Genomic DNA, 24,179 nt, shown 5'->3' with positions numbered 1-24,179 from the left:
GCGGACTGCATATCCTTCTGCTATCAGCAAGCGGGCATTCCATGAAGTCGCCATGGCCCTCTGTGAGGGCCATGGCGACTTCAGTAGCACACCTACGATCGGTGCCGCTTCCTGACATTTGCAGGGCTGCCACCTGGAGTTCTCTCCATACCTTCGCAGCCCACTATTGCTTGGACAAAGCTGGAAGACAAGATTCCATCTTCGGCCAGTCTGTCCTGAGTAACCTGTTTCCAACGTGACGTACCAACACCCTTCCGCCTGCCCAGTGGGGTTCAGGATGCCCTCTACCAAATTCCACCCCAGTTGTTGTGCCTGTTGCACGCCGTTGGGTACATTTGGTGCATGTTCGGACATCCTCAGCTCGGTACTCACCCACATGTGAGGACTACCATTCTGCTTGTCCTTTGAGAAAGCAAATGTTGCTTACCTGTAACAGGTGTTCTCACAGGACAGCAGGATGTTAGTCCTCACGAAACCCGCCCGCCGCCCTGCGGTGTTGGGTTCGTAACGTTTTGTTATTTATTTTTCGGCACTGCCTGTAGCTTTCAAATAAGACTGAAGGGGGACCCCTGCTGGCTGCAGGGTTAGTGCCATGCTGGGCATGCCCAGTAGGGGCCAGTCAAAGTTCTGGAAACTTTGACAGAAGTTTTCTGTGATTGGGCTCCATCCTGATGATGTCACCCATATGTGAGGACTAACATCCTGCTGTCCTGTGAGAACACCTGTTACAGGTAAGCAACATTTGCTAATGCACCTGCACCATTGATTATCTGGTAAAAGATAGCTGGATAAGCTTCATGTCTGAATTTGGACCTCATAAGTGAAGTCTCAAATCTTTCAATATGTTTATATAGATGGAGGAAAACTGTACAGGTTTGTTCAAGTTCTGAAGATAAGTCAAAATGCTTGTCAGACAGTCATCTACTATTCCCCTTTGTTTTCATGAATGTATTCAAGGAGTTTTGAAATGCTGAAGTAGTAGTACTTATAGGCCCTTAGAGTTTGGGATAGTCAGGTATTATTCTTCTAATAACATTTGATAGTTATGTTAAAAACACCTTACAACTAGTGATTAGATAAAGAGCAGTACTAGAAGTAATTATGTGTCCTGTTCTCCTACAGGAGGTCACTATAGCATTTGGCCTAACTAGCAAGAGATTTGTGAGAAACCAGAGAATTCTGGAGACTGAGAATATCTCCTGGGTAAGAGCTAGATGTAGCATTCAGGCTGGCTCTTTTGGTTTTATCCCATTGCTTGTTCAGATGGCATGGAATTAAGATAACTTTGGAAGAAGTAATGAGTAAAAGAGCTATGCAAGAGTGAATCAGCTGATAAAAAAAAAAGGTAGGATGAAACCTTAACATGGCTTCCCAAACTATGGGTCGGACCACCAAATGAGGTCTAACAACCTTCAGCTGAACTCAAAAGTACCTCAAATGGCAGTACTCCTCAGGCCTTTGAAGTGGCAGCATTAGTGGAAGTAAGCGTGGAGCTTGTGCTCCAGCATGCACTCACAAGCTATACAGTGGGCCCCATTCTTGCATGAGTTCCTATGGTAATAAGAAGCCCTAAATAAAGAGGGATTACGGTCACTGCAGGGACTGTGAGCTTGCACTGGCTCACAGGTCCCCTGTGAGCCAGTGCAAGCAGCTGCATTAATGCAGCTGCTGCTTGCAGACCACTGTTAGACTTGGGATCAGCCATGATGAGAGGGCTGAATGTGTATGCGCCCATGAAGATTGACACTGCTCTTCTTTTCTCACCCACCACTGAACCTACCCAAGAGAAAAATGTAGCCCCTGTCATTAGCCTGCCTTCTTTTCTCACCAGTTGTCATCCACCTTTAGCCTGGGACCCAAAGGAAAATGTTGCCATTGATCCTGGCACAGGGGGATGTTGAGAGATGGGGTTGTTAGGAGGGGAGGGATCAGATGCAAGAGGGGTTTGAAGGTTGGATCAGCTGAAAAGGGATTGACTGTGGAAGGTGAAACAGGAGGAATGAAAGAAGATTGGAGGATGTAGGAGAGGAGCTGGGGGGGGGGGAGTGAGAGGAGGCCAGCTTTGGGGGCTGCAAGAAAATGATTGGAAAGTAGGTGTGAAGAGGGGAAGGGATGGACAGGATCAGTTGGTGGTTATAAGAAGAGCTTGGGTTGACAAGGATCAGCAGTGGGGATGCAAAAAGGGCTGGAGGGGGTAGGCTTGGGCATTGAGAGGAGCCGGGGGATGAAAAAGGTAATCAGCTGGAAGGGGGAGGGTGGTTGAGAGAGAGGATCAGCTGGAGTGCGGTGAGAGTGGAGTGATAGTTGGGAGGGGGACCGCATCTCTGTTAATCTATTTTTGTTATCCTCTGGGTCATGTGAATTTTCAAGTGCTAAAATGGGGTCAAAACAGCTAAAGGTTTGGGAAGCCCTGCCTTAAAACTTACCAAAAAAAAAATACACTGAAATTAACATACCTGGATTTGGATCCAATTGAAAAAGCAAATCAAAGGTTTTTGAACTGTTGTCTGATGGACACTAAAATGGATTAGAATGGAGATTCAGTTCAAGGTGTGCATCTTGAATGACTTTAATCAGTTAAAAACAATCTTCACATTGCCCAGTTATTATCTTGGTTTGACTTTCTTAAAAATATTAACACTATATTTTGTCTAGCATGATCAGTTGTATTTCAGACATAATGCCAAATGCTACTGAAAAAAGGAACAGAGCCTGATAACTTCTTGTACTTATTTTGCTTGCCTGTAATTTTATAACTAATGGAAATGTTTTGCTTGAAATAAAGTTAAAATATATAATCATGTTATTTCACATATGCATACTTTGCATTGTACAATGAGTGCAGTGTTTGGCTTCTGCTGCTGCTTCTTTTCCCATCCCTTTCTACCCATTTAATGTCAAGGGTAAGGAATTGTTTTAAGCTCTTAATGTTACTTCTACCAGGAGTTCAGTGTTCTTGATGTTATCTACTTATCTTTTACATGGGCATTCTCTGGCTTTCTATCCATTTTTGTTACATATATAAGCTTTTCAGGGCAGTGGTTTCTAGGGCATTTTGTGGTCAAACCATGTATTCTCTTAGTTAAGCATTCTCTTAACTACTCTCCTTCCCCCCTACTCGTCTTATCCTCCTATTTTTCTGCATGTATTTATTTACCTAGACAACATTATATTTAGACTTCCTACCTGTAATTAGTTACCTGTTAAGAGTTATTTCTACCTCTTCCCTTCGCCATAGGTGGTTACCCCATTGTTTGTTTGTTACTTCACTCGCTCTCTTATCAATTTTATGTAAACTGTTCCTTGTTATCTGTAAAGCTCGTTCAGTTTGTTTTATGTGAACCGATGAGATGTTCCCAATGTTCATCGGTATAGAAAAGCTTATAAATAAATGTAATTTAGAAAAATAGAAGCATGATGACAGAAAAAGACCTATACAGCCTATCTATTCTGCCCATCCATACCAGCTGCTCAGCACTATAGTCGCTATCACTTCTTCAGAGATTCTGTGCTTGTCCCATGCCTTCTTGAATTTAGATACCACCCTTGTTTCTACCATCTCTACTAAAAGGCTGCTCCATGCATACACCACCCTTTCTGTAAAGAAATATTACCTTAAATTACTCCTGAATCTCCAGTGTTTCACCCTTATCCCATAATCCCTCATACCAGAGTTGTCTTTCCATTGAAAGAGGAACACCTCCTGAAGCATTAAGATGTTACCTCCAAGTTATCTCATCTGTTCAGCATTTACTCTAATGTATACTTACATCTTTTGCTGTCCACATATGCTTTACCACAAAGACGACTGACTCCATTTGGTTTATATCTTTCTGAAGGTGCAGTCTCCAGAATTATACACAAGAGGTTGGTGTTACCTTACAGACTAACCAATTTATTGAGACATGAGCTTTTGAGAACAGGGTCCACTTTGTCAATGTGGACACTGATGAAGTGGACTCTGTCCTTGAAAGTTCATGTCTCAAATTGGTTAGGCTATAAAATGCCACCTGCCTCTTGTCATTTTTGCTACACTAGACTAACACGGCTATCCTTCTGAAGATCAGAATTATACACAGTATTCCAAATACGGGCTCATCAGGGACTTATATAGCGACAATATCATCTCCTTTTTTCTGCTGACCGTTCTTCCTGTGCATCCAAGAATCTTTCTGGCTTTTGCTATCACCTTATTCACCTGTTTGGCCACCCTGATATCATCAGATATGCTTCCTTGGGTTTTTGCAGCCCAAATGCATGATGCATTTTTTAGTGTTAAATCTTAACTGCCAGACTCTAGACCATTCTTCAAGCTTCGCTAGGTCCCTCCTCAGGATTTCCACACCTTCCTGGGTATCTACCTTATTGCAGAATTTGGTAGAATCTGTAAAAAGACAAACTTTTATTGATAATCATCATGCAACATCACTTAACATCATAATGAAGTGTCAGTCCAAGGACCAAGTCCTGCGGCATACGACTAGTAACATCCCCCCTTTCAGAGTGAATTCTATTTACCACTACCCTTTGTTGCCTCCCACTCAACCAGTTTTTAACCCATAGGGACCATACAAGGGCATTCAGTTTATTTGCAGTTTTCCTACGCAGAACCGTGTCAAAGGTCTTACTGAAATTCAAGTACACTACATCTAAGGTTCTTCCCTGATCCAACTTTAGTCACCCAGTCAAAGAAATTAATCAGATTCGTCTGACAAAATCCACCTCTGGTAAAACCATACTGCCTCTGATCTTGTAATTCATTAAATTCCAGAAACTGCATTATCCTCTATTTTAGCAGCAATTCCATTAATGCTCATTCCTGGGGTCAGACTAACCATAATGTAGTTTGCCGCCTCCTTATTTCCACTTTGTGAAGAGGCATATTTCTCTTCATCCAGCCAGTTCAGTTCAGATGCTGGGTTACACCCACCAACCAGCAGATGGAGATGAGACTAACATGTTTGCTGACCACTCCTTTATAGGCTCATGTGCTGACCTCAGTCTGCCAGTATTCTCTGTCTCCAGAAGATGGAAGGAGAGCAACCTATGCAGTGAACTGAGGTCTGGTTTGACCAGTGAAGAGGAATTTCTAAATCTGAGTGGGCAGCTCCGGAGATGAAAGTTGCATACTCCCTCCTTCAGTTGAGCAGATCCCTGGACCCAGAGGGCTTCTGAGTTGTGGGATAGGCTTTGCATGTTTTTCAGTTTCATACTCGGCTTCCTTAGTCTCATCTTTAAAAAAAAAAACAAAAAACTGCTTTAGCAGTTTTCAAGTTTTAGTGCGGTTTCAGTGGTCGACGGCAAGAGGTTAATTTTAGGCAGCTAGCTAGATCCCCGGAAGTCTTTGTGCTGTGAAGAGAGCTATGGATCAGAACAGGCTCTAATGTTTGATTGTGGATCAATATATTGCATATAATTTAAGTACAAGGATTGTATAAAAGCATGATATTATCACCGTCTTTGTTCCTTTCATTCCTGAGACTTCCTGGCAACAATGAGCTGATAGAGTTAAGATAACCCCAAAAGACATCTGGTGTGTCTCAACAACTGGGAAGTTCAAAGACTAGTACTAAAATATCTTCCTGGTTGTAAATCTTTTGTTAAAGTGCAAATTGAAACACCTAACTTGCAGACGCTAGACTAGCCCTTCTCACATGGTAAGGGCAAAGGGGTGAATAAAACATGTGGACAAACATTAACCGGTAGATGTGGTATATTTGGATTTTTAGAAGGTGTTTGACAAAGTCCCTCATGAGAGGCTTCTAAGAGAACTAAAATGTCATGGGATAGGAGGCAATGGCCTTTTTGGGATTGTAAACTGGTTAAAAGAGAGAGTAGGATTATATGGTCTATTTTCACAGTGGAAAAAAGTAAACAGTGGAGTGCCTCAGGGATCTATATTTGGACTTGTGCTTTTTAATATATTTATAAATGATCTGGAAAGGGGTATGATAAATGAGGTGATCAAATTTGTGGATTACACAAAATTATGCAGAGTAGTTAAATCTCAAGTGGATTGCGATAAATTGCAGGAGAACCTTGTGATTTTGGAAGATTGGGCTTCCAAATGGCAGATGAAATTTAATGTGGACAAGTGCAAGGTGATGCAAATAGGGAAAAATAACCCTTGCTGTAGTTACACAATATTAGGTTCTATCTTAGAAGTTACCACCCAGGAAAGAGATCTAGTCGTCATAGTGGATAATACATTGAAATCGTTGGCTAAGTGTGCTATGGCAGTCAGAAAAGCAAACAGAATGTCAGGAATTATTAGGAAATGAATGGCAAATAAAATGGTGGATGTCATAATGCCTCTGTATACTGTGTGCAGTTCTGGTCACCACATCTCAAAAAAGATATAGTTGCGATGGAGAAGGTACAGAGATGGGCAACCAAAATGATAAAGGGGATGGGAACAGCTCCCCTATGAGGTTAGGGCTGTTCAGCTTGGAGAAGAGACGGCTGAGGGAGGATAGGATAGAGGTCTTTAAGATCATGAGAGCTCTTGAACGAGTAGATGTGAATCGGTTTACACTTTCAAATAATCGAAGGACTAAGGGGCATTCCATGAAGTTAGCAAGAAGCACATTTAAGACTAATCGGAGAAAATTCTTTTTCACTCAGCACACAATAAAGCTCTGGAATTTGTTGCCAGAGGATGTGGTTAGTGCAGTTAGTGTAGCTGGGTTCAAAAAAGGTTTGGATAAGTTCTTGGAGGAGAAGTCCATTAATGACTATTAATAAAGTTTACTTAGAGAATAACCACTGCTATTAATTGCATCAGTAGCATGGGATCTTAGTGTTTGGGTAATTGCCAGGTTCTTGTGGCCTGGTTTGGCCTCTGTTGGAAACAGGATGCTGGGCTTGATGGACCCTTGGTCTGCCCCAGCATGGCAATTTCTTATATTCTAAAATCAGAGGGATATATATAAGGAATTGCATTTGCCCGTTTTCTTTGGATGATCCGCAAGGAGCAAAATAGCTGTTTCTTTTTGGGGTCCCCGAGCTCACGGTCTTCCAGGTTTTTCAAGGACACTGTCTTATAGAGGGATGAGGGAAGTGTCCTTTGCTTTATATTTCTTTGTCCGTCTTTCCTGTTTACCTGTATTGATTTATGTACCGCTTAATGTGATACTGAATTTGTTTTTGATATTTATCTTTGCTGATTTATTATCCATATACTTACAATATTTAATAAACTAAGTTTTATGTTTGCAATGTTTGTTTTCCTAGCGTGTAGCAGATGGACTCAGGACCAATGGGTATAGTGTACTGATAGCAGTTGGAGACGGATCAGATTTCAATCTGACGTCAGCCCTAGTACATATACCCCTGCAGGAAGTGCAGCTCTTCAGTATTTTCCGTCTCCATAGCAGTTAGGTACTCTATGCACGCTCTCACAGCTTTAGAGTAATTTCACCAAAGAAAACCAAAAGAATAAGAAGAATTCTTACCTCTACAGACGAGCCCCGCTCTCCTGCGGTGACACCCATTGGGTCCCTACCCCAGTTGAGAATTCCCGAGGTGATTTCCGCAATCCCTCTGAGGTAAGCCTCGGTCCGGTGGCCGACCCATGGCGGGGTCCTAGCCCCTGACATTGGGTGAGGCTGAGAGGCAGCGGGTGCAACCTCTCCCCCCGCAGCCGGAGACCGCCTGGAACAAGACCGGGAAGTGCAGAGACAAGGTAAGGTAGAAATCTATTTAAAAGCCTCCGGTCCCCGAAGCTCGAGGAGTCGCACAGGACATCAGCCGGGACCAGTGCCGCCGGGTTGATCTGCCTTATCAGGGCTAGACCCCGGTTAGATCCGAGGGTCCTCCCACGTGGAGACGCTCCGAGGTGGTCACCATTTTGATCTGTTCACCGCCCTGTTCGCCGCCCTGATCCGCGCGCACAGAGGCGAGCCGTGCGCACAAATGACACGCGTAGCCACGCGCACAACTCGATCTGTGCGCACAACAGCGCACATCTCACTTTGCTCGCACCAAAACTGTATTTTACGCGCACAAGTCATGGCACCACCGGAAAAGAAACTCAAGGCTCAGAGCCTTTGCCCAGCATGCCACATTAGAGCTGTACAGCCTGAGGAGGCCATGGTCCTGTGTATACAGTGCGAAGAGGCCCTAGGGGATCCAACTCATGGACTTCCCCAGCTGGTACCGGGTTCCAGCCTCTCGAACAGTACGCCGGACCTACCATCGCACAGCGGGACCCCCCCTCAAACGGGGCTCCCCAGGGATATGGCATCCCTTGTCTAGACCCAGCATCTATCTCCTGGTTGGAATTATGCAAAGGTCTGCATACCTTCGTCCACATGCAACCGGGGCCTCATATAATACGGCCACAAGTCCCACCAGAGGACATCAACATCCCGGGACCCTCTATTCCCAGGAAGCGATCCCATGGCCCAGAAGCCCCACCTTCGGGGACACGAACAACTTGAATGAGGATTCAGAACCCCTGGAGGAAGGGGAACTCCCTCTGGGGACAGAGCCCCACCGAACCATGAGACGCTTCTTCACCAAGGACGAGCTTCCAGACCTGGTCACACACAGCTTAAAAGAGCTTGCTATCCCAGGCACAAGTGCATCAGGGGAACCTAAGACGAACCCCTTACTAGAGGGACTCTGTCAGACCTCCCATCATTTTCCATTATTACAAGCCTTCTAGCAACTAATTGATCTGGAATGGGATGCTCCGGAAACTACGTTCAAAGGGGAGCGTGCTCTGGTAGCCATGTACCCTCTGGACCCAGCTGCCAAAGATCTCCTGGCATGTCCGAAAGTGGATGCCATGGTCTGTGCGGTCTCGAAGCGTACTACTATCCCAGTGGAGGGAGGAGCAGCACTCAAGGATGCTCAAGACAGACGTCTGGAATCCATCCTCAAACAGTCCTTTGACGTCTCCGCTATGTCTCTACAGATCGTGGCCTGCTGTGCAGTGGTGACACGTGCCTGCTTATCACAGACCAGGAACAACACTCCCGGGGAAGCCCTGGAACCAGCGGTATTATTTATTTATTTTATTTATTTATTTATAGATTCTTATATACCGCGGTACGTATAGATCTACATCACCTCGGTTCACAGTGAACAATAACTTAGCAACAGGCTTTACATATAACAGGTTCTACAGAAAAACAATATCGGTAACAATTTTACATATAACAGTTAATATATTATGTAATCAGTCAAATAAACAAGTTTTATATAAATAACATATACAGGGGGCCCATGAAAGGGCCGGGTTCGAACGTTTAGATCTAGTCGAATCCACAGGTTCGCATCAGGAAGGAGGTGAAAAGGAGTAGAAGTGTGATGGGCTGAGAGCAACAGGCTAGTGGCGAAAACGAAGTATGTAGCGCAGAGTTGGAGTCAAAGTAGTTCGCAGATGCCGCTTCTGATCTGGTGCGCACTGCAGCTAAAGGAGTGTCATCCGCCGTGGTAGCCAGAAGACAACTCTGGCTCTGAAACTGGTCGGCCGATGCATCTTCCAAAACGAGACTCACAAGGATGCCCTTCAAGGGAACCCTCTTGTTCGGAAGCGAACTAGAGAAACTAGCCAACAAATGGGGCGAGACTCCACTGCCGCGGCTACCGGATGAAAGGAATAAGAGAAACCAGCGACCCTTCCCCCAAACTTCCAGGGACAGAGGATCACAGCGCTTCAACCCATATAGAAGCACATATCAAGCGGCCCGCCCCACAGGCCGAAGCCAGTCCTTTTGGAACAAGCACAACAAAAGGGGAGCCAACTCGGGCCCAGGCCCCAGCCGCACCCCACAATGAAAATCAGCTGACCCATCCAAAGGAAGAAGCCATAGGGGGCAGACTTGCCCTGTTCTATCAAAGATGGGTCGAGATAACTTTGGTCAAGTGGGTCCTAGCCATCATTCGAGAAGGATATTACCTGGATTTCCACCACCTCCCTCCGGACAGGCTTGTGGAATCCCCCTGCCATGACCCTTCCAAGAGGTTGGCAGTGGAAGCTAAACTGACCAGATTGCTAGCCTTAGAGGCTGTAACACTGGTGCCTCCACAACAAGTAAATACTGGACATTATTCCATCTATTTTATCGTTCCCAAGAAAGAAGGAACGTTCAGGAGGGACAGCAGCAGATTCAATAGGTATGTCCTGTAAACAAAGATCAGAATACCATAACAATAAAACGCAAATCCACAAAAGGCAAAATGCAGGAGGCATACAAAAATATTATACATATCAATTATGAAGATAACTATGTAAATTAATAACTACTTCAATCGGAAGGTAACAAATCCCTACACTAAAAAACAATTTTAAATACAACAGTATGAGAATACAATACATATAGGGGTAGTGTGCGTAAGATACGCACACAACCCTAGAAAACCTACCCCTGCCGCCCCTTGCGCGTGCCGAGCCTATCTTGCATAGGCTCGGCGGCGCGCACAAGCCCTTGGACGCATGTAAGTCCCAGGGCTTGAAAAAATGGGCGTGCCGGGGGCGGGGCGCCGGCCCGGGGGCGGGACAGACATCGAGGCCTCCGGAACAGCCACCGGGCTGCGGAATGGAGAACCGGCGTGCGCTAGTTACGCCTGCCCGGAGGCAAGCGTAACTTCTCCAACAAAGGTCGGGGGGGGGGAGGTTTAGTTAGGGCTGGGGGGCGGGTTAGATAGGGGAAGGTGGGGGGTGGGGGGAGCAGAAGGAAAGTTCCCTCCGAGGCCTCTCCGATTTCGGAGAGGCCTCGGAGGGAACGGAGGAAGGCTGCTCGGCTCAGCGCACGCAAGTTGCACAATTGTGCACCCCCTTGCGCGCGCCAACACTGGATTTTATAACATGCGCGCGGCTGCTCGCGCATGTTATAAAATCAGGCGTAGATTTGTTCACGCCAGGTTGTGTGCACAAATATACGCCCGCGGGCATGTTATAAAATCTGGCCCATAGTGTTTCAAGACTGTAAAGTGAACCTCAATATGAAAAATTGCTCGAAATTTGACCAGAAACCCAGAATAAAATGGACAGAATAAAAGGATGAACAGGGCAGAAGAATGGAGAGAGTGGATTTAACCTACCTGTTAAAGGGGAAAGATGGCAAATGTGAACTCAGAGTAATCTAAATAATACATAAAACAAATGTAAAAGAAGGGGAACATTCAATTTGTAAGACTGAATATCATAAAGAAAAGGGGGGGGGGGGGGGGGGGGGGGGGAGTGTAAGATTTAGCATGTACCTGCATGAAAAGACCAGAATGAATGTCTGAAGTGGTGGCACACAGCTGAATGACAGGGTCTTTAAAGTTATACATCAAGGTGGCTAAGGAAACATGCCAAATCAGGGTGTTAAATCAGAATTTGGTCCCAGGCTCACTAAAGGTCAGAAAAAAATGTATTGGTAAAGCATGATATAAAACTTTCAAAGGAGCAGGAAAAAGGTGTAAGAACCCGCCGAAAGAGAGAGACTGTATCCGCGGCATAGAAAACTCTGACATAGAGAAAATAAAGAAAAATAAGGGAGTACTCTGGTTACCCATAACCATTGAGAGTTTAAAAAAAAAAAAAAAAAAAAAGTGAAAGTAATTGTCAAAGGGGCTATATCATGCGTCCAAAAGAGATTCAACCAAGCAAAAGAGATGGGAATTGCTCGAGCGGTTTAAAAGCACGCCAAAACAGGCTGTCATTCAAAATGATGTCAGCGAGAGTGACATGAAGTTTGGATGATCAGTGGCTCATAGTGGTCTACCAGTCAGAGCTACAGTTTGGAAATCCAATGTTCTCATCTAATAAGGGAAGCAGAAAAATTCCCGCCTCAGGGAGGCTGACGGGATTCCTCTAAAGCAAAAAAATACAAATCAGATGGCCAATGAGCCTTCAATACCCAGTGTTCTACCAAAGGAGCCTCGAGTCTAGTATTGCGAATACAGGAGTAGTGTTCAGATATTCTAGTTTTAAGCTTACGGGTCATTTGCCTACATTAAGTAAATTACAGGAATAGATAATGATAAATAACCCCACTAGTATCACAAGAGGATGTGTGGTGGAATGTATGTTTGCCATTTTGTGGGTGAATAAAAGTGGCTAAAGTGCATGATAAAGCATGGGTAACCATAGTACTCCCTTATTTCTCTTTATTTTCTTTATGTTAGCGTTTTCTATGCCGTGGATACCGGCGGTTTCTCTTTTGGCGGATTCATACACCTTTTTCCTGCTCTTTGAAAGTTTTATAATCATGCTTTACCAATAAATTTTTTCTGTTATTTAGTGAGCCCGGGACCAAATTCCGATTTTCAGATCACATATGAGGTAAATAAGTGGTACACTTCAGTAGTGCTGTCCCTCCCCAGAGACGGGGAGAGACGAGGGGGTAGGAAAGCAGGCTGTCCACAGGCTACAAAATAACATATTCCTACACTCTTTTTTTCAACAAGCAGAAGTGAAATCTTTTATCATATATTCTAGATCACGTGGTGTTTAGAATATATGGTACAAGATTTCTCTTGATAACCCTCTGTGACCTCGGACATGCAATCCAAACCTGCCAGCACAGCCTGCTTTAGGACAGTACTTTATGGCAATGTTGTGATGAGTTTTTGCTATATGATAAAAGCCTGTCATTCTCTAGAGCTAGCAGGAGGTGAGGAGAATGATGAGAGAGTAGGATCATCTTTCTAATTGAAAGGACCCTGCAAAGCCCAGCAGGGATCCCTACCTTTTCCCTCCCTCTCTCCCCAGCCCAGAATTGAAAGGTTTAACCATTTGTCATCTACTAACTGATCATCTGATTATAGTCTTGCAGTATAACATGCTATGCTGGCAATCTGCAGGTATGGCATACTTTACAGAATAACTGTGATTGAACTGCAGTTTCTCTTAGGAAATATATGGTAATAAGTAGCACTTCTACTGAGGCACATTGTTGCAGGAAGTCAGCCATTGTATAAGGCCCATATGATATGGGAGAGCTTCCTAGTACCATCTTGCTTTTTGGGTAATCTCAACATGATTGCAGACTACAGTCTCTGGCATTTCACAGCAGTACTGCGATCAGAACTGCAGCCACTAGGAAACATGCAGGGTACATTCTGTAGTGTATCAGATGGCTGGGTGGGGGGGGGGGGTGTGGCTGTGAACATTGATGATATTTGGGGGCAAGGGGGTTGGCGAAAGCAGACCTTAGGCTACGGTGGGGAGTGTCTGAGGAGGTGAAATTCATATGGTCTTAAAACAGTAATCATATGACAAAGGGCTTGTAAGATCTGTGCTGCAACGCTGTAAAATACCTAAAAATAGGGTATTTGACTGACGTTAACTGCCCAAAAATGTAATGACCACCTATTTAATGTATTTAATTAAATTCTGAGTACCACAGTTCTCCTAAAGCAGTGTATGAACCAATATATGAATATAATCCATAAATAAAAAAGCATAAATAAAAAAATAAAAGCATAAATAAAAAATAAAAGCATAAATAAAAAAAATCTATGAATATAATCCATCAGATTATATTTCAGATCAGCATTCCAACACTGTAATCGATCAATCCAAATATGCGCATAAATAATATGTAATTAAACAATGCAACTTAGCTCCATGTACCATGACTTTAATTTACATAGAAACATAGAAATGACGGCAGAAGAAGACCAAACGGCCCATCCAGTCTGCCCAGCAAGCTTCACATTTTTTTCTCATACTTATCTGTTTCTCTTAGCTCTTTGGTTCTATTTCCCTTCCACCCCCACCATTAATGTAGAGAGCAGTGATGGAGCTGCAACCAAGTGAAATATCAAGCTTGATTAGTTATGGGTAGTAGGGGAAGTAACCGCCGCAATAAGCAAGCTACACCCATGCTTATTTGTTTTACCCAGACTGTGTTGTTCAGCCCTTATTGGTTGTTTTTCTTCTCCCCTGCTGTTGAAGCAGGGAGCTATGCTGGATATGCTTGTAGTATCAGTTTTTCTTCTCCCCTGCCGTTGAAGCAGAGAGCTATGCTGGATATGCGTGAAGTATCAGTTTTTCTTCTCCCCTGCCGTTGAAGCAGGATATGCATTGAAAGTGAAGTATCAGGCTTATTTGGTTTGGGGTAGTAACCGCCGTAACAAGCCAGCTACTCCCCGCTTTGTGAGTGCGAATCCTTTTTTCTTCTCCCCTGCTGTTGAAGCAGAGAGCTATGCTGGATATGCGTGAAGTATCAGTTTTTCTTCTCCCCTGCCGTTGAAGCAGAGAGCTATGCTGGATATGCGTGAAGTATCAGTTTTTCTTCTCCCCTGCCGTTGAAGCAGAGAGCTATGCTGGATATGCGTGAAGTATCAGTTTTTCTTCTCCCCTGCCGTTGAAGCAGAGAGCTATGCTGGATATGCGTGAAGTATCAGGTTTTCTTCTCCCCTGCCGTTGAAGCAGGGAGCTATGCTGGATATGCGTGAAGTATCAGTTTTTCTTCTCCCCTGCCGTTGAAGCAGAGAGCTATGCTGGATATGCATTGAAAGTGAAGTATCAGGCTTATTTGGTTTGGGGTAGTAACCGCCGTAACAAGCCAGCTACTCCCCACTTTGTGAGTGCAAATCCTTTTTTCCACATTTCCTCTTGCTGTTGTAGCTTAGAGCGATGTTGGAGTCACAGTAACCATGTGTATGTTTATTGAATAAGGGTATTGTCTCCAGGCAGTAGCCGTCATTCTGGCTAGCCACCCACTCTTTATTGACGGCCTCTTGATTTTATGGATCCACAGTGTTTATCCCACGCCCCTTTGAAGTCCTTCACAGTTCTGGTCTTCACCACTTCCTCCGGAAGGGCATTCCAGGCATCCACCACCCTCTCCGTGAAGAAATACTTCCTGACATTAATCCAGTACGCACCTAGATCTTTAGACAGGTCAATCTTAGCTCCACAAAGACTCTTATTATTATTATTATTTATTCATTGTATTTTTTATTTATTCGTTGTATTTTATTCCCCAGTTCCTTTGATCCAAGTTATCTCCCTTGTTCTATGTAACCGCATTCTTACATGCTTGCCAATGTTACAATGTAAACCGAAGTGATATGTAACTTTGCTACATGAATTTTGGTATATAAAAATGTTAAATATGAACATTGTGCAACCAGAATCATACCCACTGCCTTTGGTAACTGTGGTATAAGGTGCATATACTCACTGTCAAAGTCTTGGTAAACTTGTATTCTTTTGGTACAGGAGAGGTTAATAGAATAAGATTTCACTCTAGTTGTATTAGTAAAAACTGCTTTTCTGTGCACCCTTCGACTTCATATTATGGCGATATTAAGTCTGAGGTCCCGAAAGTTTAAAAAAAAAGTGTAAAAAAAAATTAAAAAATTTTGAAATAGGCCCATGGCTCGCGGGTTGAAAACCGGACGCTCAATTTTGCCGGCGTCCGGTTTCTGAACCCGTGGCTGTCAGCGGGCTCGAGAACGACGCCGGCAAAATTGAGCGTCAGCTGTCAAACCTGCTGACAGCCGCTGCTCCTGTCCGAAAACATGCGCTAGGACGCGCTAGTGCCCCTAGCACCTCTTTTTACCACTGGCCCTAATTTAAATAAATTAAATTACTGTATCGCGTGATTTTTACTGTTTCGGCCCGTATATTTTGATAATCAATGTTCAGTATGTAATGTTACAATTTTATTGTCTCCATGCTGGCTCTGTACTTGACATAGTTGTAACCATTTTGATTGTTATTGTATTACATTTCTACCTCAAAAGCATAAATAAAAAAAAAAAAAGAGGTTGAGGTGTAGTACTATTTATTTCCAGTCTGCAAGTTCTCCTATTCTTTGGGTCCCCATGCAAAATACCAGACCTCTTCTTAGGCATTTTCCCACATGGATACACAGGGGCATATCTCCTTCGGGGGGGGGGGGGGGGGGGGTCACTAACAGATAGTTCTCAGATGCATACTCCTGTATCCCTTACTGATAGCAATTAGGCTCTCCCCTTGTGCTAACAATGACCATGGGTATCTGTTTGACAAGTGGTAGTAAAGGCCGGCTATGTAGGGAGGGACTCTTTTTCCTCCTTTAGTCAGATGTCTGATTATTCAGGGCAAAGAAAGAGCAGGAAAGTCATTCAGCCACACCCAGGTTTATGCAAGGGTGAAACCCCTAGACTGACTATTATTTCAAACAGCAATTCATTTTATTTCCTAGTATCTAGAGTATAGAAAAGATCTCTCATATCAGAAGAAGAAAGTGGCCTTATGGGCTTGGATGTAAAGGGCTCAATGCCTGACTCCCAGTGTCCAGATTTCCCGTTTCCATGTCTGCCCTGAGCTTGGTCCGTTCTGTAGGTCCTAGGTTCCAGGGAAGTGGGTCTGAAAGTAATACCTTAGGTGCAGATCCACATGCATCTCGCTCAATTAGCACGCCTCTCGGGGTGATATCCAGTAGTCCAGTGTCACAAAGCTACTTCTATCTCTCTAAAGAGGTTAGAAAGAGAGAACCTGAGCAGAGTTGTCTCCTGCAGGGAATGGATTTGGAGTCTCAGAACATAAGAAATTGCCATGCTGGGTCAGACCAAGGCCATCAAGCCCAGCATCCTGTTTCCAACAGAGGCCAAACCAGGCCACAAGAACCTGGCAAGTACCCAAACAGCAAGAAGATCCCATGTTACTGATGCCAGTAATAGCAGAGGCCGTTCCCTAAGTCAACTTGATTAATAGCAGTTAATGGACTTCTCCTCCAAGAACTTATCCAAACCTTTTTTAAACCCAGCTACACTAACTGCTCTAACCAAATCCTCTGGCAACAAATTCCAGAGCTTTATTGTGTGTTGAGTGAAAAAGAATTTTCTCCGTTAGTTTTAAATGTGCTACTTGCTAACTTCATGTGGTGCCCCCTAGTCCTTCTATTATCCGAAAGTGTAACTAACCGATTCATATCTACTCGTTCAAGACCTCTCATGATCTTAAAGACTTCTATCATATCCCCCCTCATCTGTCTCTTCTCCAAGCTGAACAGCCCTAACCTCTTCAGCCTTTCCTCATAGGGGAGCTGTTCCATCCCCTTTATCATTTTGGTTGCCCTTCTCTGTACCTTCTCCATTGCAACTATATCTTTCTTGAGATGCAGCGACCAGAATTGTAAACAGTATTCAAGGTGTGGTCGCACCATGGAGAGATATAGAGGCATTATGACATTTTCCGTTTTATTATCCATTCCCTTCATAATAATTCCTAATATTCTGTTTGCTTTTTTGACTGCTGCAGCACACTGAGCTGACTATTTCAAAATATCCACTATGATGCCTAGATCTTTTTCCTGGGTAGTAGCGTTCACCTTTTTCCCCCAGTCAGATGATTCTTCCCTAGAAAGATCTCTTTCATTCTCTTTAGCAGTGTTGGCTGTTGAATCAGGCTATTTAGTGAGAATACTTAGTGTTAGAGGTTACAGATTTTGGTGGCATGAAAGAGGACCACATACTGGACTAGTTTGGAGACTTTTCAAGTTCAGTTTTTTAAGGAAATGATATTTCAGTGTTCACTCTTTTTATTGAAACTTTAAAGAAAACAACAATGTAGCAAAATAAGGGAGAGTATAAATAATATGTTAATACATTCATTTTTTAGGTGTAGATTGTGAAATTATTATTATTAAGCAAGATAATCTGTTAGGTTTCCAAATAAGATACACATTTTTCTTTTCTGTTGCAGTTTCAAAGCAACTGCAACCTCACATTTATATACCATAAATATAGTATTCCACCAGTAAGTGCCACTTAAAAGGAAGGATATAATATTTCTGTTGAAGGAGACTTTCAGTCTTGTTCTTCCAACAGAGGAGATTGAGTTGAAAGCATCACCTGACTCTCTCACACAATACTCTTCCTCTTCTGAGGGTAGTGTTTCTCTTCTGTTGGAATTGAACTTTTATCGTTTAAACGGTGAGAGAGGCAGTATATAGGGCAGTGCAAGGATGGCCATTCTTAAGTCCATTGGAGGTCATCTTTGAGATGTTTGTGGCTAACTAGTTCATTCTGATTTTCAGATAGGTCTTTGGTCATTGATATGTCTTGTTAAAGCACATTGGTTTCTAAGGCATCAATTTCAGGAGTAATCAAGGAGATGAGCACTTAGGCCCACTCCAGCAAAAGTTTGCAGGTCCCAGAGGGCTGGTGAACACACTTAACAAGTATTGTTAGAATCTCTTTCCAGGAAATAATGGCAGGGCAGTACCCTTATCTAAATTGCATCCCTGCTCTAAATACTTCAGACTTGGGGGTTGAGGTTGGAAAAGGTTATACCATGAATGCAGAAGTCCTGAAAGCTGTCATGGCTTCCTTTCACCCAGTCTGGGTGGAGCTTGGTATGTCCCACTTATCTGGACTGGTCTAGCATGGATGATAAGGCCAGTGAAATTTAAACTTACCTGTTAATTTCCTTTTCTTTAGTCTTGGCAGACCAGTCCAGAACCCACCCAGGGAAGCCATAGCTATCAAGGGCTCTGACAAGTTCAGAAAACTAATAACGTGTACTTTGTTGCTCACTCAGAAGGTAGCTGGCCTAATTGTGACCTTCACGTAGAGATCATCTTATTCCCTGGTTAATGACATGGAGTGAAGTGTTTTGGCTGCATCAGATTTAGTTATACTGGTGATCTGGAAACTAAAATAAACCATTGCTTTGGTTATCTTAGCTTTCACAGAAAACTGAAGAACTGAAGGCAGTATCAGGGAGTGAAATCAGCCTTAGCTTTTTTTTCCCTGTCTCCATCTGCTGGCAGGAGGACATAACCCAATTGGACTGGTTTGGCAAGACTAAAGGAAAGAAAAATAACAGGTAAGTTTTTAAATGTCACCATTTACGTCATAGCTACAACAATGATCTAGTTCTAATACAGTTCCTCTGTTAGTGGATGCAGTATTCTGTAGTTTATTTTCAATTTGAATGCAAGCCGGAGTGTGGACATGAGAAGTAGCGTGTTTTCTTTAACTAACACATGTTTTGCTATTGGCAGAAAGGATTTGATGTGTTCAATGCACTAGATTTGATGGAGAACAAAACATTCCTGGAAAAACTCAAGTTCGGTATAGGAGATGGCAACTTGCAGTATTATTTTTACAATTGGAGGTGTCCGGGCATGGAATCTGAAAAGGTAAGAGGAAGGAACCAGTGAATTTACTGAAACATTTCAGAGCTGTAATGCAAAACTGGAGCTGCCTGTTTGCCATTACCTGTAGTCTGCAATTTTATTTTATTTTTTTAAGTTAGAATAGGTGGTCTGATGAGTATGCTGCTGTTGGGATGCTCCATGAATGTGTTCCCATATATTGCTGCCAGTGGCCAATCTCTTTATTTTGGTTTTATAGCACAAGGGAGATCTAGAGAGTATGGGTGACAATGTGAATGCATGAGAAATATCTCCCAGTGTTTTCTTCCTGCACCAAAATGGTGAAGTGAACCCAGCAGGACCAGCTCTAGGGCAGATTGCACCTTGTGTGGAAATCATTGATGGCACCCCTTGTTTCCCCCCAAATGATCCCTACTTTTTGGGAGCAAAGGTAAGGAAGTCAGACTGGGAGAAGATGGGAAAAGGGCAAACATGCAAACCCCCCCCCCCCCTCCAGATTGACATGGATTAGCAGCAGTGGGCACACCTTTATCTCTCCCCTGACATCAGCACTCTCCCCATTCCCCCACCACCACCACCACTCCTGTGCTGCCTTAGAAATATAGACATATGCATTTTCTAGATAGAGAAATTCTGCAAGTACAGAGTAAAAAGAAATTTTTCATTTTCTATCAATCATGTATCCCTTGATCACACATCACCAGCAGAACTGAGCCAAAAAATCTCCAACACATTTCAAATTTTGTCTAAATCGGTGGTTTTCAACCCAGTCCTCAGGGCACACTTAGCCAGTTCGGTTTTCAGGATATCTATGATTAATATGCATGAGATAGATCTGCATACCGTGGAGGCAGTGCATGCAAATCTATTCTGATATCCTGAAAACCTGTAGACTGGGTTGAGAATCACTGATCTAAATAACCAAGAAATAGAGCAAACCCCTAGATAATGCATATCTTGATCTGCTGTTAACTGTATCTGGCAACTTAGCTATAAGAGATTACAAGAAAAACTCCTAAGGGCCTAAAATACAATAAAGAAAGCCCTGGTCAGTTCTAGCCACCCAGCAAAACTATTCTTTAAATCATTTGGCAACATTGCATCATCAGTTTTAGAAAATGGATACAAGATCTCATTCAGATGATGATTAACACTTATAGATTACACAAAATATAGCCACAGTGTCAGCTAACACAAATACAAAATAAAGATACTACAAAGTATAAGTAGAAATATGCAGACAACAACTGAAATGGAGCTCACAAGCTATACGCTGTATGCAGTGCAACATTACCATTTCTCATCAAACATTAAAATCAAGAAATATAAATCTTGAATCATAATAGCAAAACATACTAATAAAAAAAATATTTCAAAATATCTGATGAATAAAACATCTGTTAATTAAAAACATTATAAATTTCCAAAAATATCAATAAAATATTTTAAAACAGTAGAAACATCAAATAACACGCAATAATTAAAGCTAATAAGGATTTTAAAAAATCTGCTCTCCATACCTGGGATCTTTTGATTTCCAGTCACCCAGCGATTGTCATGATCTGGGGGAGGTGGGGTTTCTCTCTCTCTCTCATACATACACAAGCTCTCTCGCTCATACACACTCATACAGGTTCTCACAGACAGGGTGTCACACACATGCACACGGTATTTCACATGTTCATTATCTCAAACCCTCCCTTTTTCATATATACACCCATGCTTTCACTCACTCCCCCACTTCCCCTCTTTCCCTCACACAGATGTACACAGGCTCTGTCTTTCACGCGCACACTCTTGGACCTCCCCCACTCCCTATATTTGGGAACTTTTGATTCCAGTCACCCTGAGATTATCGTGGATTAGTTAAGGGTGGGGGGGGAAGCGGGGTATACACAAACTTTCTCCTCTCTTATATACACTCATATGCATGCTTACACTCTCATATCCTCACACATGCTCATATGTGCTCTCACACATGCTCACTAACGTGCATGTGCTTGTTCATATACATGCTTTCTAATTCACACGCTCCATCACAGATGCTTACTAGCTCTCACGTGCTTGCAGTCTCTCATTATTCTCCCCCTCCACCTCTGTATAAGTAAAAAGCAAAATATTGCCCCAAAAGAATAGGATCTGGTTTGGCGCCATGCTGTTGCTCCTGACCTGTAGTGTGTCCCCCTTGGTGTGGGAAGGGAGGGGGGGAAGGACTGGAAGGCCCTGACGCTGGTTTTTGTTATATTTTAAGGTGGAGAAGATGAGAGGTATATACTCTGGTAACAAACCATGTCTCAATAGTATAGTGCTAAAGGTTCTGGGATCCTTGTAGAAATGATCAAATCAAAAATGCAATCAATGAAGATGTTGCCAGGCATTTGTGAAATCTACTGCACTTTTGAATAAAAGTTGGAAATGCGAATAGAAAATGAGACTAGAAAAAGCACTCATTGGAGAGGGGGATGCCATCAAGCGCCGGTACTGTGGGTCCTCAGTTATAGCGCCCTGTGCAATCACATGGGTCGCACCCCCTCAAAAGTTGGCTATAACCCAAGGCAGGAAAAAAGTGCTTCGGAAAGAGAGCTCCACAGACAGCTGAAGAGGTAAGCAACAGTTCTGAGAAGTTAGAAAAAAATACTTGAAATAGGAAGAAAAGCACCAAGCCAAAGAAGGAAAGGAAAGGCGAGAGAGAAATATAACATGAAACAGAAAGCAAATTTGAGGATTTAGAAACCTGGCACAATTATCACATTATGTAATTAGCTTTTATCAGATAAAGCATATCCTTTCCCATAGTCGGAGAAAGTTTTTATAAGGGATGTTGATGGACAGTGACAAATTTTAACAGGCATTTGTTGTAAGATTCTGAGGATATTCTTAACCATGATGCAGGATTTATTTTTCTCCTAGGACAAGCAGGATGGTAGTCCTCACAAGTGGATGACATCATCCAATGGAGCCCAGCACGGAAAACTTTTGTCAAAGTTTCTAGAAGCTTCGACCAGCACACTGAGCATGCCCAGCATGCCACTATCCGCATGTCCACATGAGGTCCCCTTTCAGTCTCTCTTTTTTCTGCGGTGCAGTTGCCTCGCAGTTTGTGGAGCTCCACTCTTTGTCTTGTTTTCTCGAAAGTATCGTGTGTTTCCCGTTTTTTCATCATCTGATCCCCCTTCATGGTCTATGCCTCCTTGGCATGGTAGGTTAAATTGCTATTTTTTGCTCCTTGCAGTCAATTCCTGACACCTCTCCTCACTGTGACCGCTGGTCGTTGACTGTGCACCGGGTAGCTTTTATGGCATCCAGCTTTTGTCAGTGCCCGCAGACCATCACAGATCCGCATGAGGTCTGTATCCTCTGCCTGGGGGCCTTGCACAACCGTGGGTGTCGTCTGTGTGATCAGATGACCCTCAAAGGCTGTCGAGCAAGTCTCGATAAGATGGAGAAGCTTTTCGGTTCTTCCAAGTCTGCTCCATCCACACCCGTGTCTGACCCTTCAACACTGAGAGGTCACGGGGAGCCCTTGGATACGCTCCCTCTCGCTGTTCCTCTCTCAACTTCTTCAAGGATTGCAGGGACGATAACAGATCCTCCATGATCTCACCGGTGTCCCGAACATTGGGGTCCTCCGCCTCCTCGGCGCCAGGGAAAGACTGGGCCAAGCACCATGGGAGATCCCACAAGAATCTCCACCGGTCGTCAGTGCATGTCTCTGGTTCCAGCATGGTACTGGCGGTGGCCATACCATCACTGAAGCGATCCTGGCCGTCGCAGGCCCCATCCTCCGATATCCCCAGGAGTCCCAGGCATTTCCCACCGATGTCGGCGCTGGGCACCGTGCCACCTCGGAGACCCGAGGAAGAGCCTGTGACGCCTCATCCCCCTCCCTCAGTCCTGGCCTCACCGGACTTTAAGGAGAAGCTGGACCACAGGGTTCAGACCGCGATGCTCAGGGTTAGAGAGGAAGAAGGGCCTTACGACCATTGGGGGGAATGACTCCACGGAGTCTTCCTCAGACTACTCTGACAACCCCTTCTCGGAGCCCTCCCCGCCTGAGGATCTGTCCTTCGCAGGGTTTGTCAGGGCCATGGCCGAGGCTATCCCCTTCCAATTGCTCATGGAGGAGGATGCGTGTCACAAGATGCTGGAAGTACTACAGTTCTTCGATGCCCCTAAGGCAGGGGTCAGGAACCTATGGCTCGGGAGCCAGATATGGCTCTTTTGATGGCTGCATCTGGCTCGCAGACAAATCTTTAATAAAAAAGTAAAAATCTAACAAAATCCCCCATCCTCCTGACCCCCCCAAGACCTGCCAAAAGTCCCTGGTGGTCCAGCGGGGGTCCAGGAGCGGTCCGGGAGCGATCTCCTGGATTTGGGCTGTCGGCTGCCAGTAGTCAAAATGGCGTCCATGGCCCTTTGCCCTTACTATGTCACAGGGGCTACCGCCACCATTGGTTGACCCCAGTGACATAGTGAGGGCAAAGGGCTGTTGGCGCCATTTTGACTACTGGCAGCCGACAGCCCAAGTCCAGGAGATCGCTCCCGGACCCCCGGCAGGTCTTGGGGGGGGGGGGGGCGGGTTAGGAGGATGGGGGGTTGTAGTAAATTAATTTGGCAGGTCTTGGGGGCGTCAGGAGAGAAGGGGGTTGTAGTAAATTAATTTGGTAGGTCTTGGGAGTGTCAGGAGGGTGGGGGGTTGTAGTTAGTATGGCTCTCACGGAATTACATTTTAAAATATGTGGCGTTCATGGCTCTCTCAGCCAAAAAGGTTCCCGACCCCTGCCCTAAGGAGATCATGGCGGTTCCCATCCATGACATCTTCAAGGACCTCTCCTCCTTCGGATGTGGGAGCACCCGATCTCTATTTCCTCTGTCAGTAGGAAGGCAGATGCCACCTATTTGGTGCAGCAAGCCATGGGATTTGAGAAGCGACACCTCACCCACCTGTCGGTGGTTGAGGGAGTCCGCCTCAAAAAAAAAAAGCCAGGCGCTCCCGTACCCATGCTTCTGCCCCCCTGGGGGAGAACATAAGGAGCTTGTTGCCTTGGGCAGGAAGGTCTTTCAGGGCGCTATGCTGGTCGCCCCTATTGCCTCCTACCCAGCTATTCATGACTCAGTACA

General features: G+C 44.2%; 1 protein-coding gene across 1 annotated transcript in view; it reads left to right on the top strand.

Moving 5' to 3' along the window:
* NMT2 (N-myristoyltransferase 2) overlaps positions 1-24,179 on the top strand; it is a 188,454-nt gene that overhangs the window by 154,108 nt on the left and 10,167 nt on the right. The window contains 1 exon segment of the mRNA XM_029588818.1: positions 18,945-19,082. Coding sequence (XP_029444678.1) covers positions 18,945-19,082 — 138 coding nt within the window.

The sequence above is a fragment of the Rhinatrema bivittatum genome, chromosome 2, assembly GCF_901001135.1.
Source record: "Rhinatrema bivittatum chromosome 2, aRhiBiv1.1, whole genome shotgun sequence".
NCBI classification, from domain to species: domain Eukaryota; kingdom Metazoa; phylum Chordata; class Amphibia; order Gymnophiona; family Rhinatrematidae; genus Rhinatrema; species Rhinatrema bivittatum.
The sequence above is the reverse complement of the archived record's forward strand: the minus strand, read 5'-3'. Positions and strand labels throughout refer to the sequence as shown.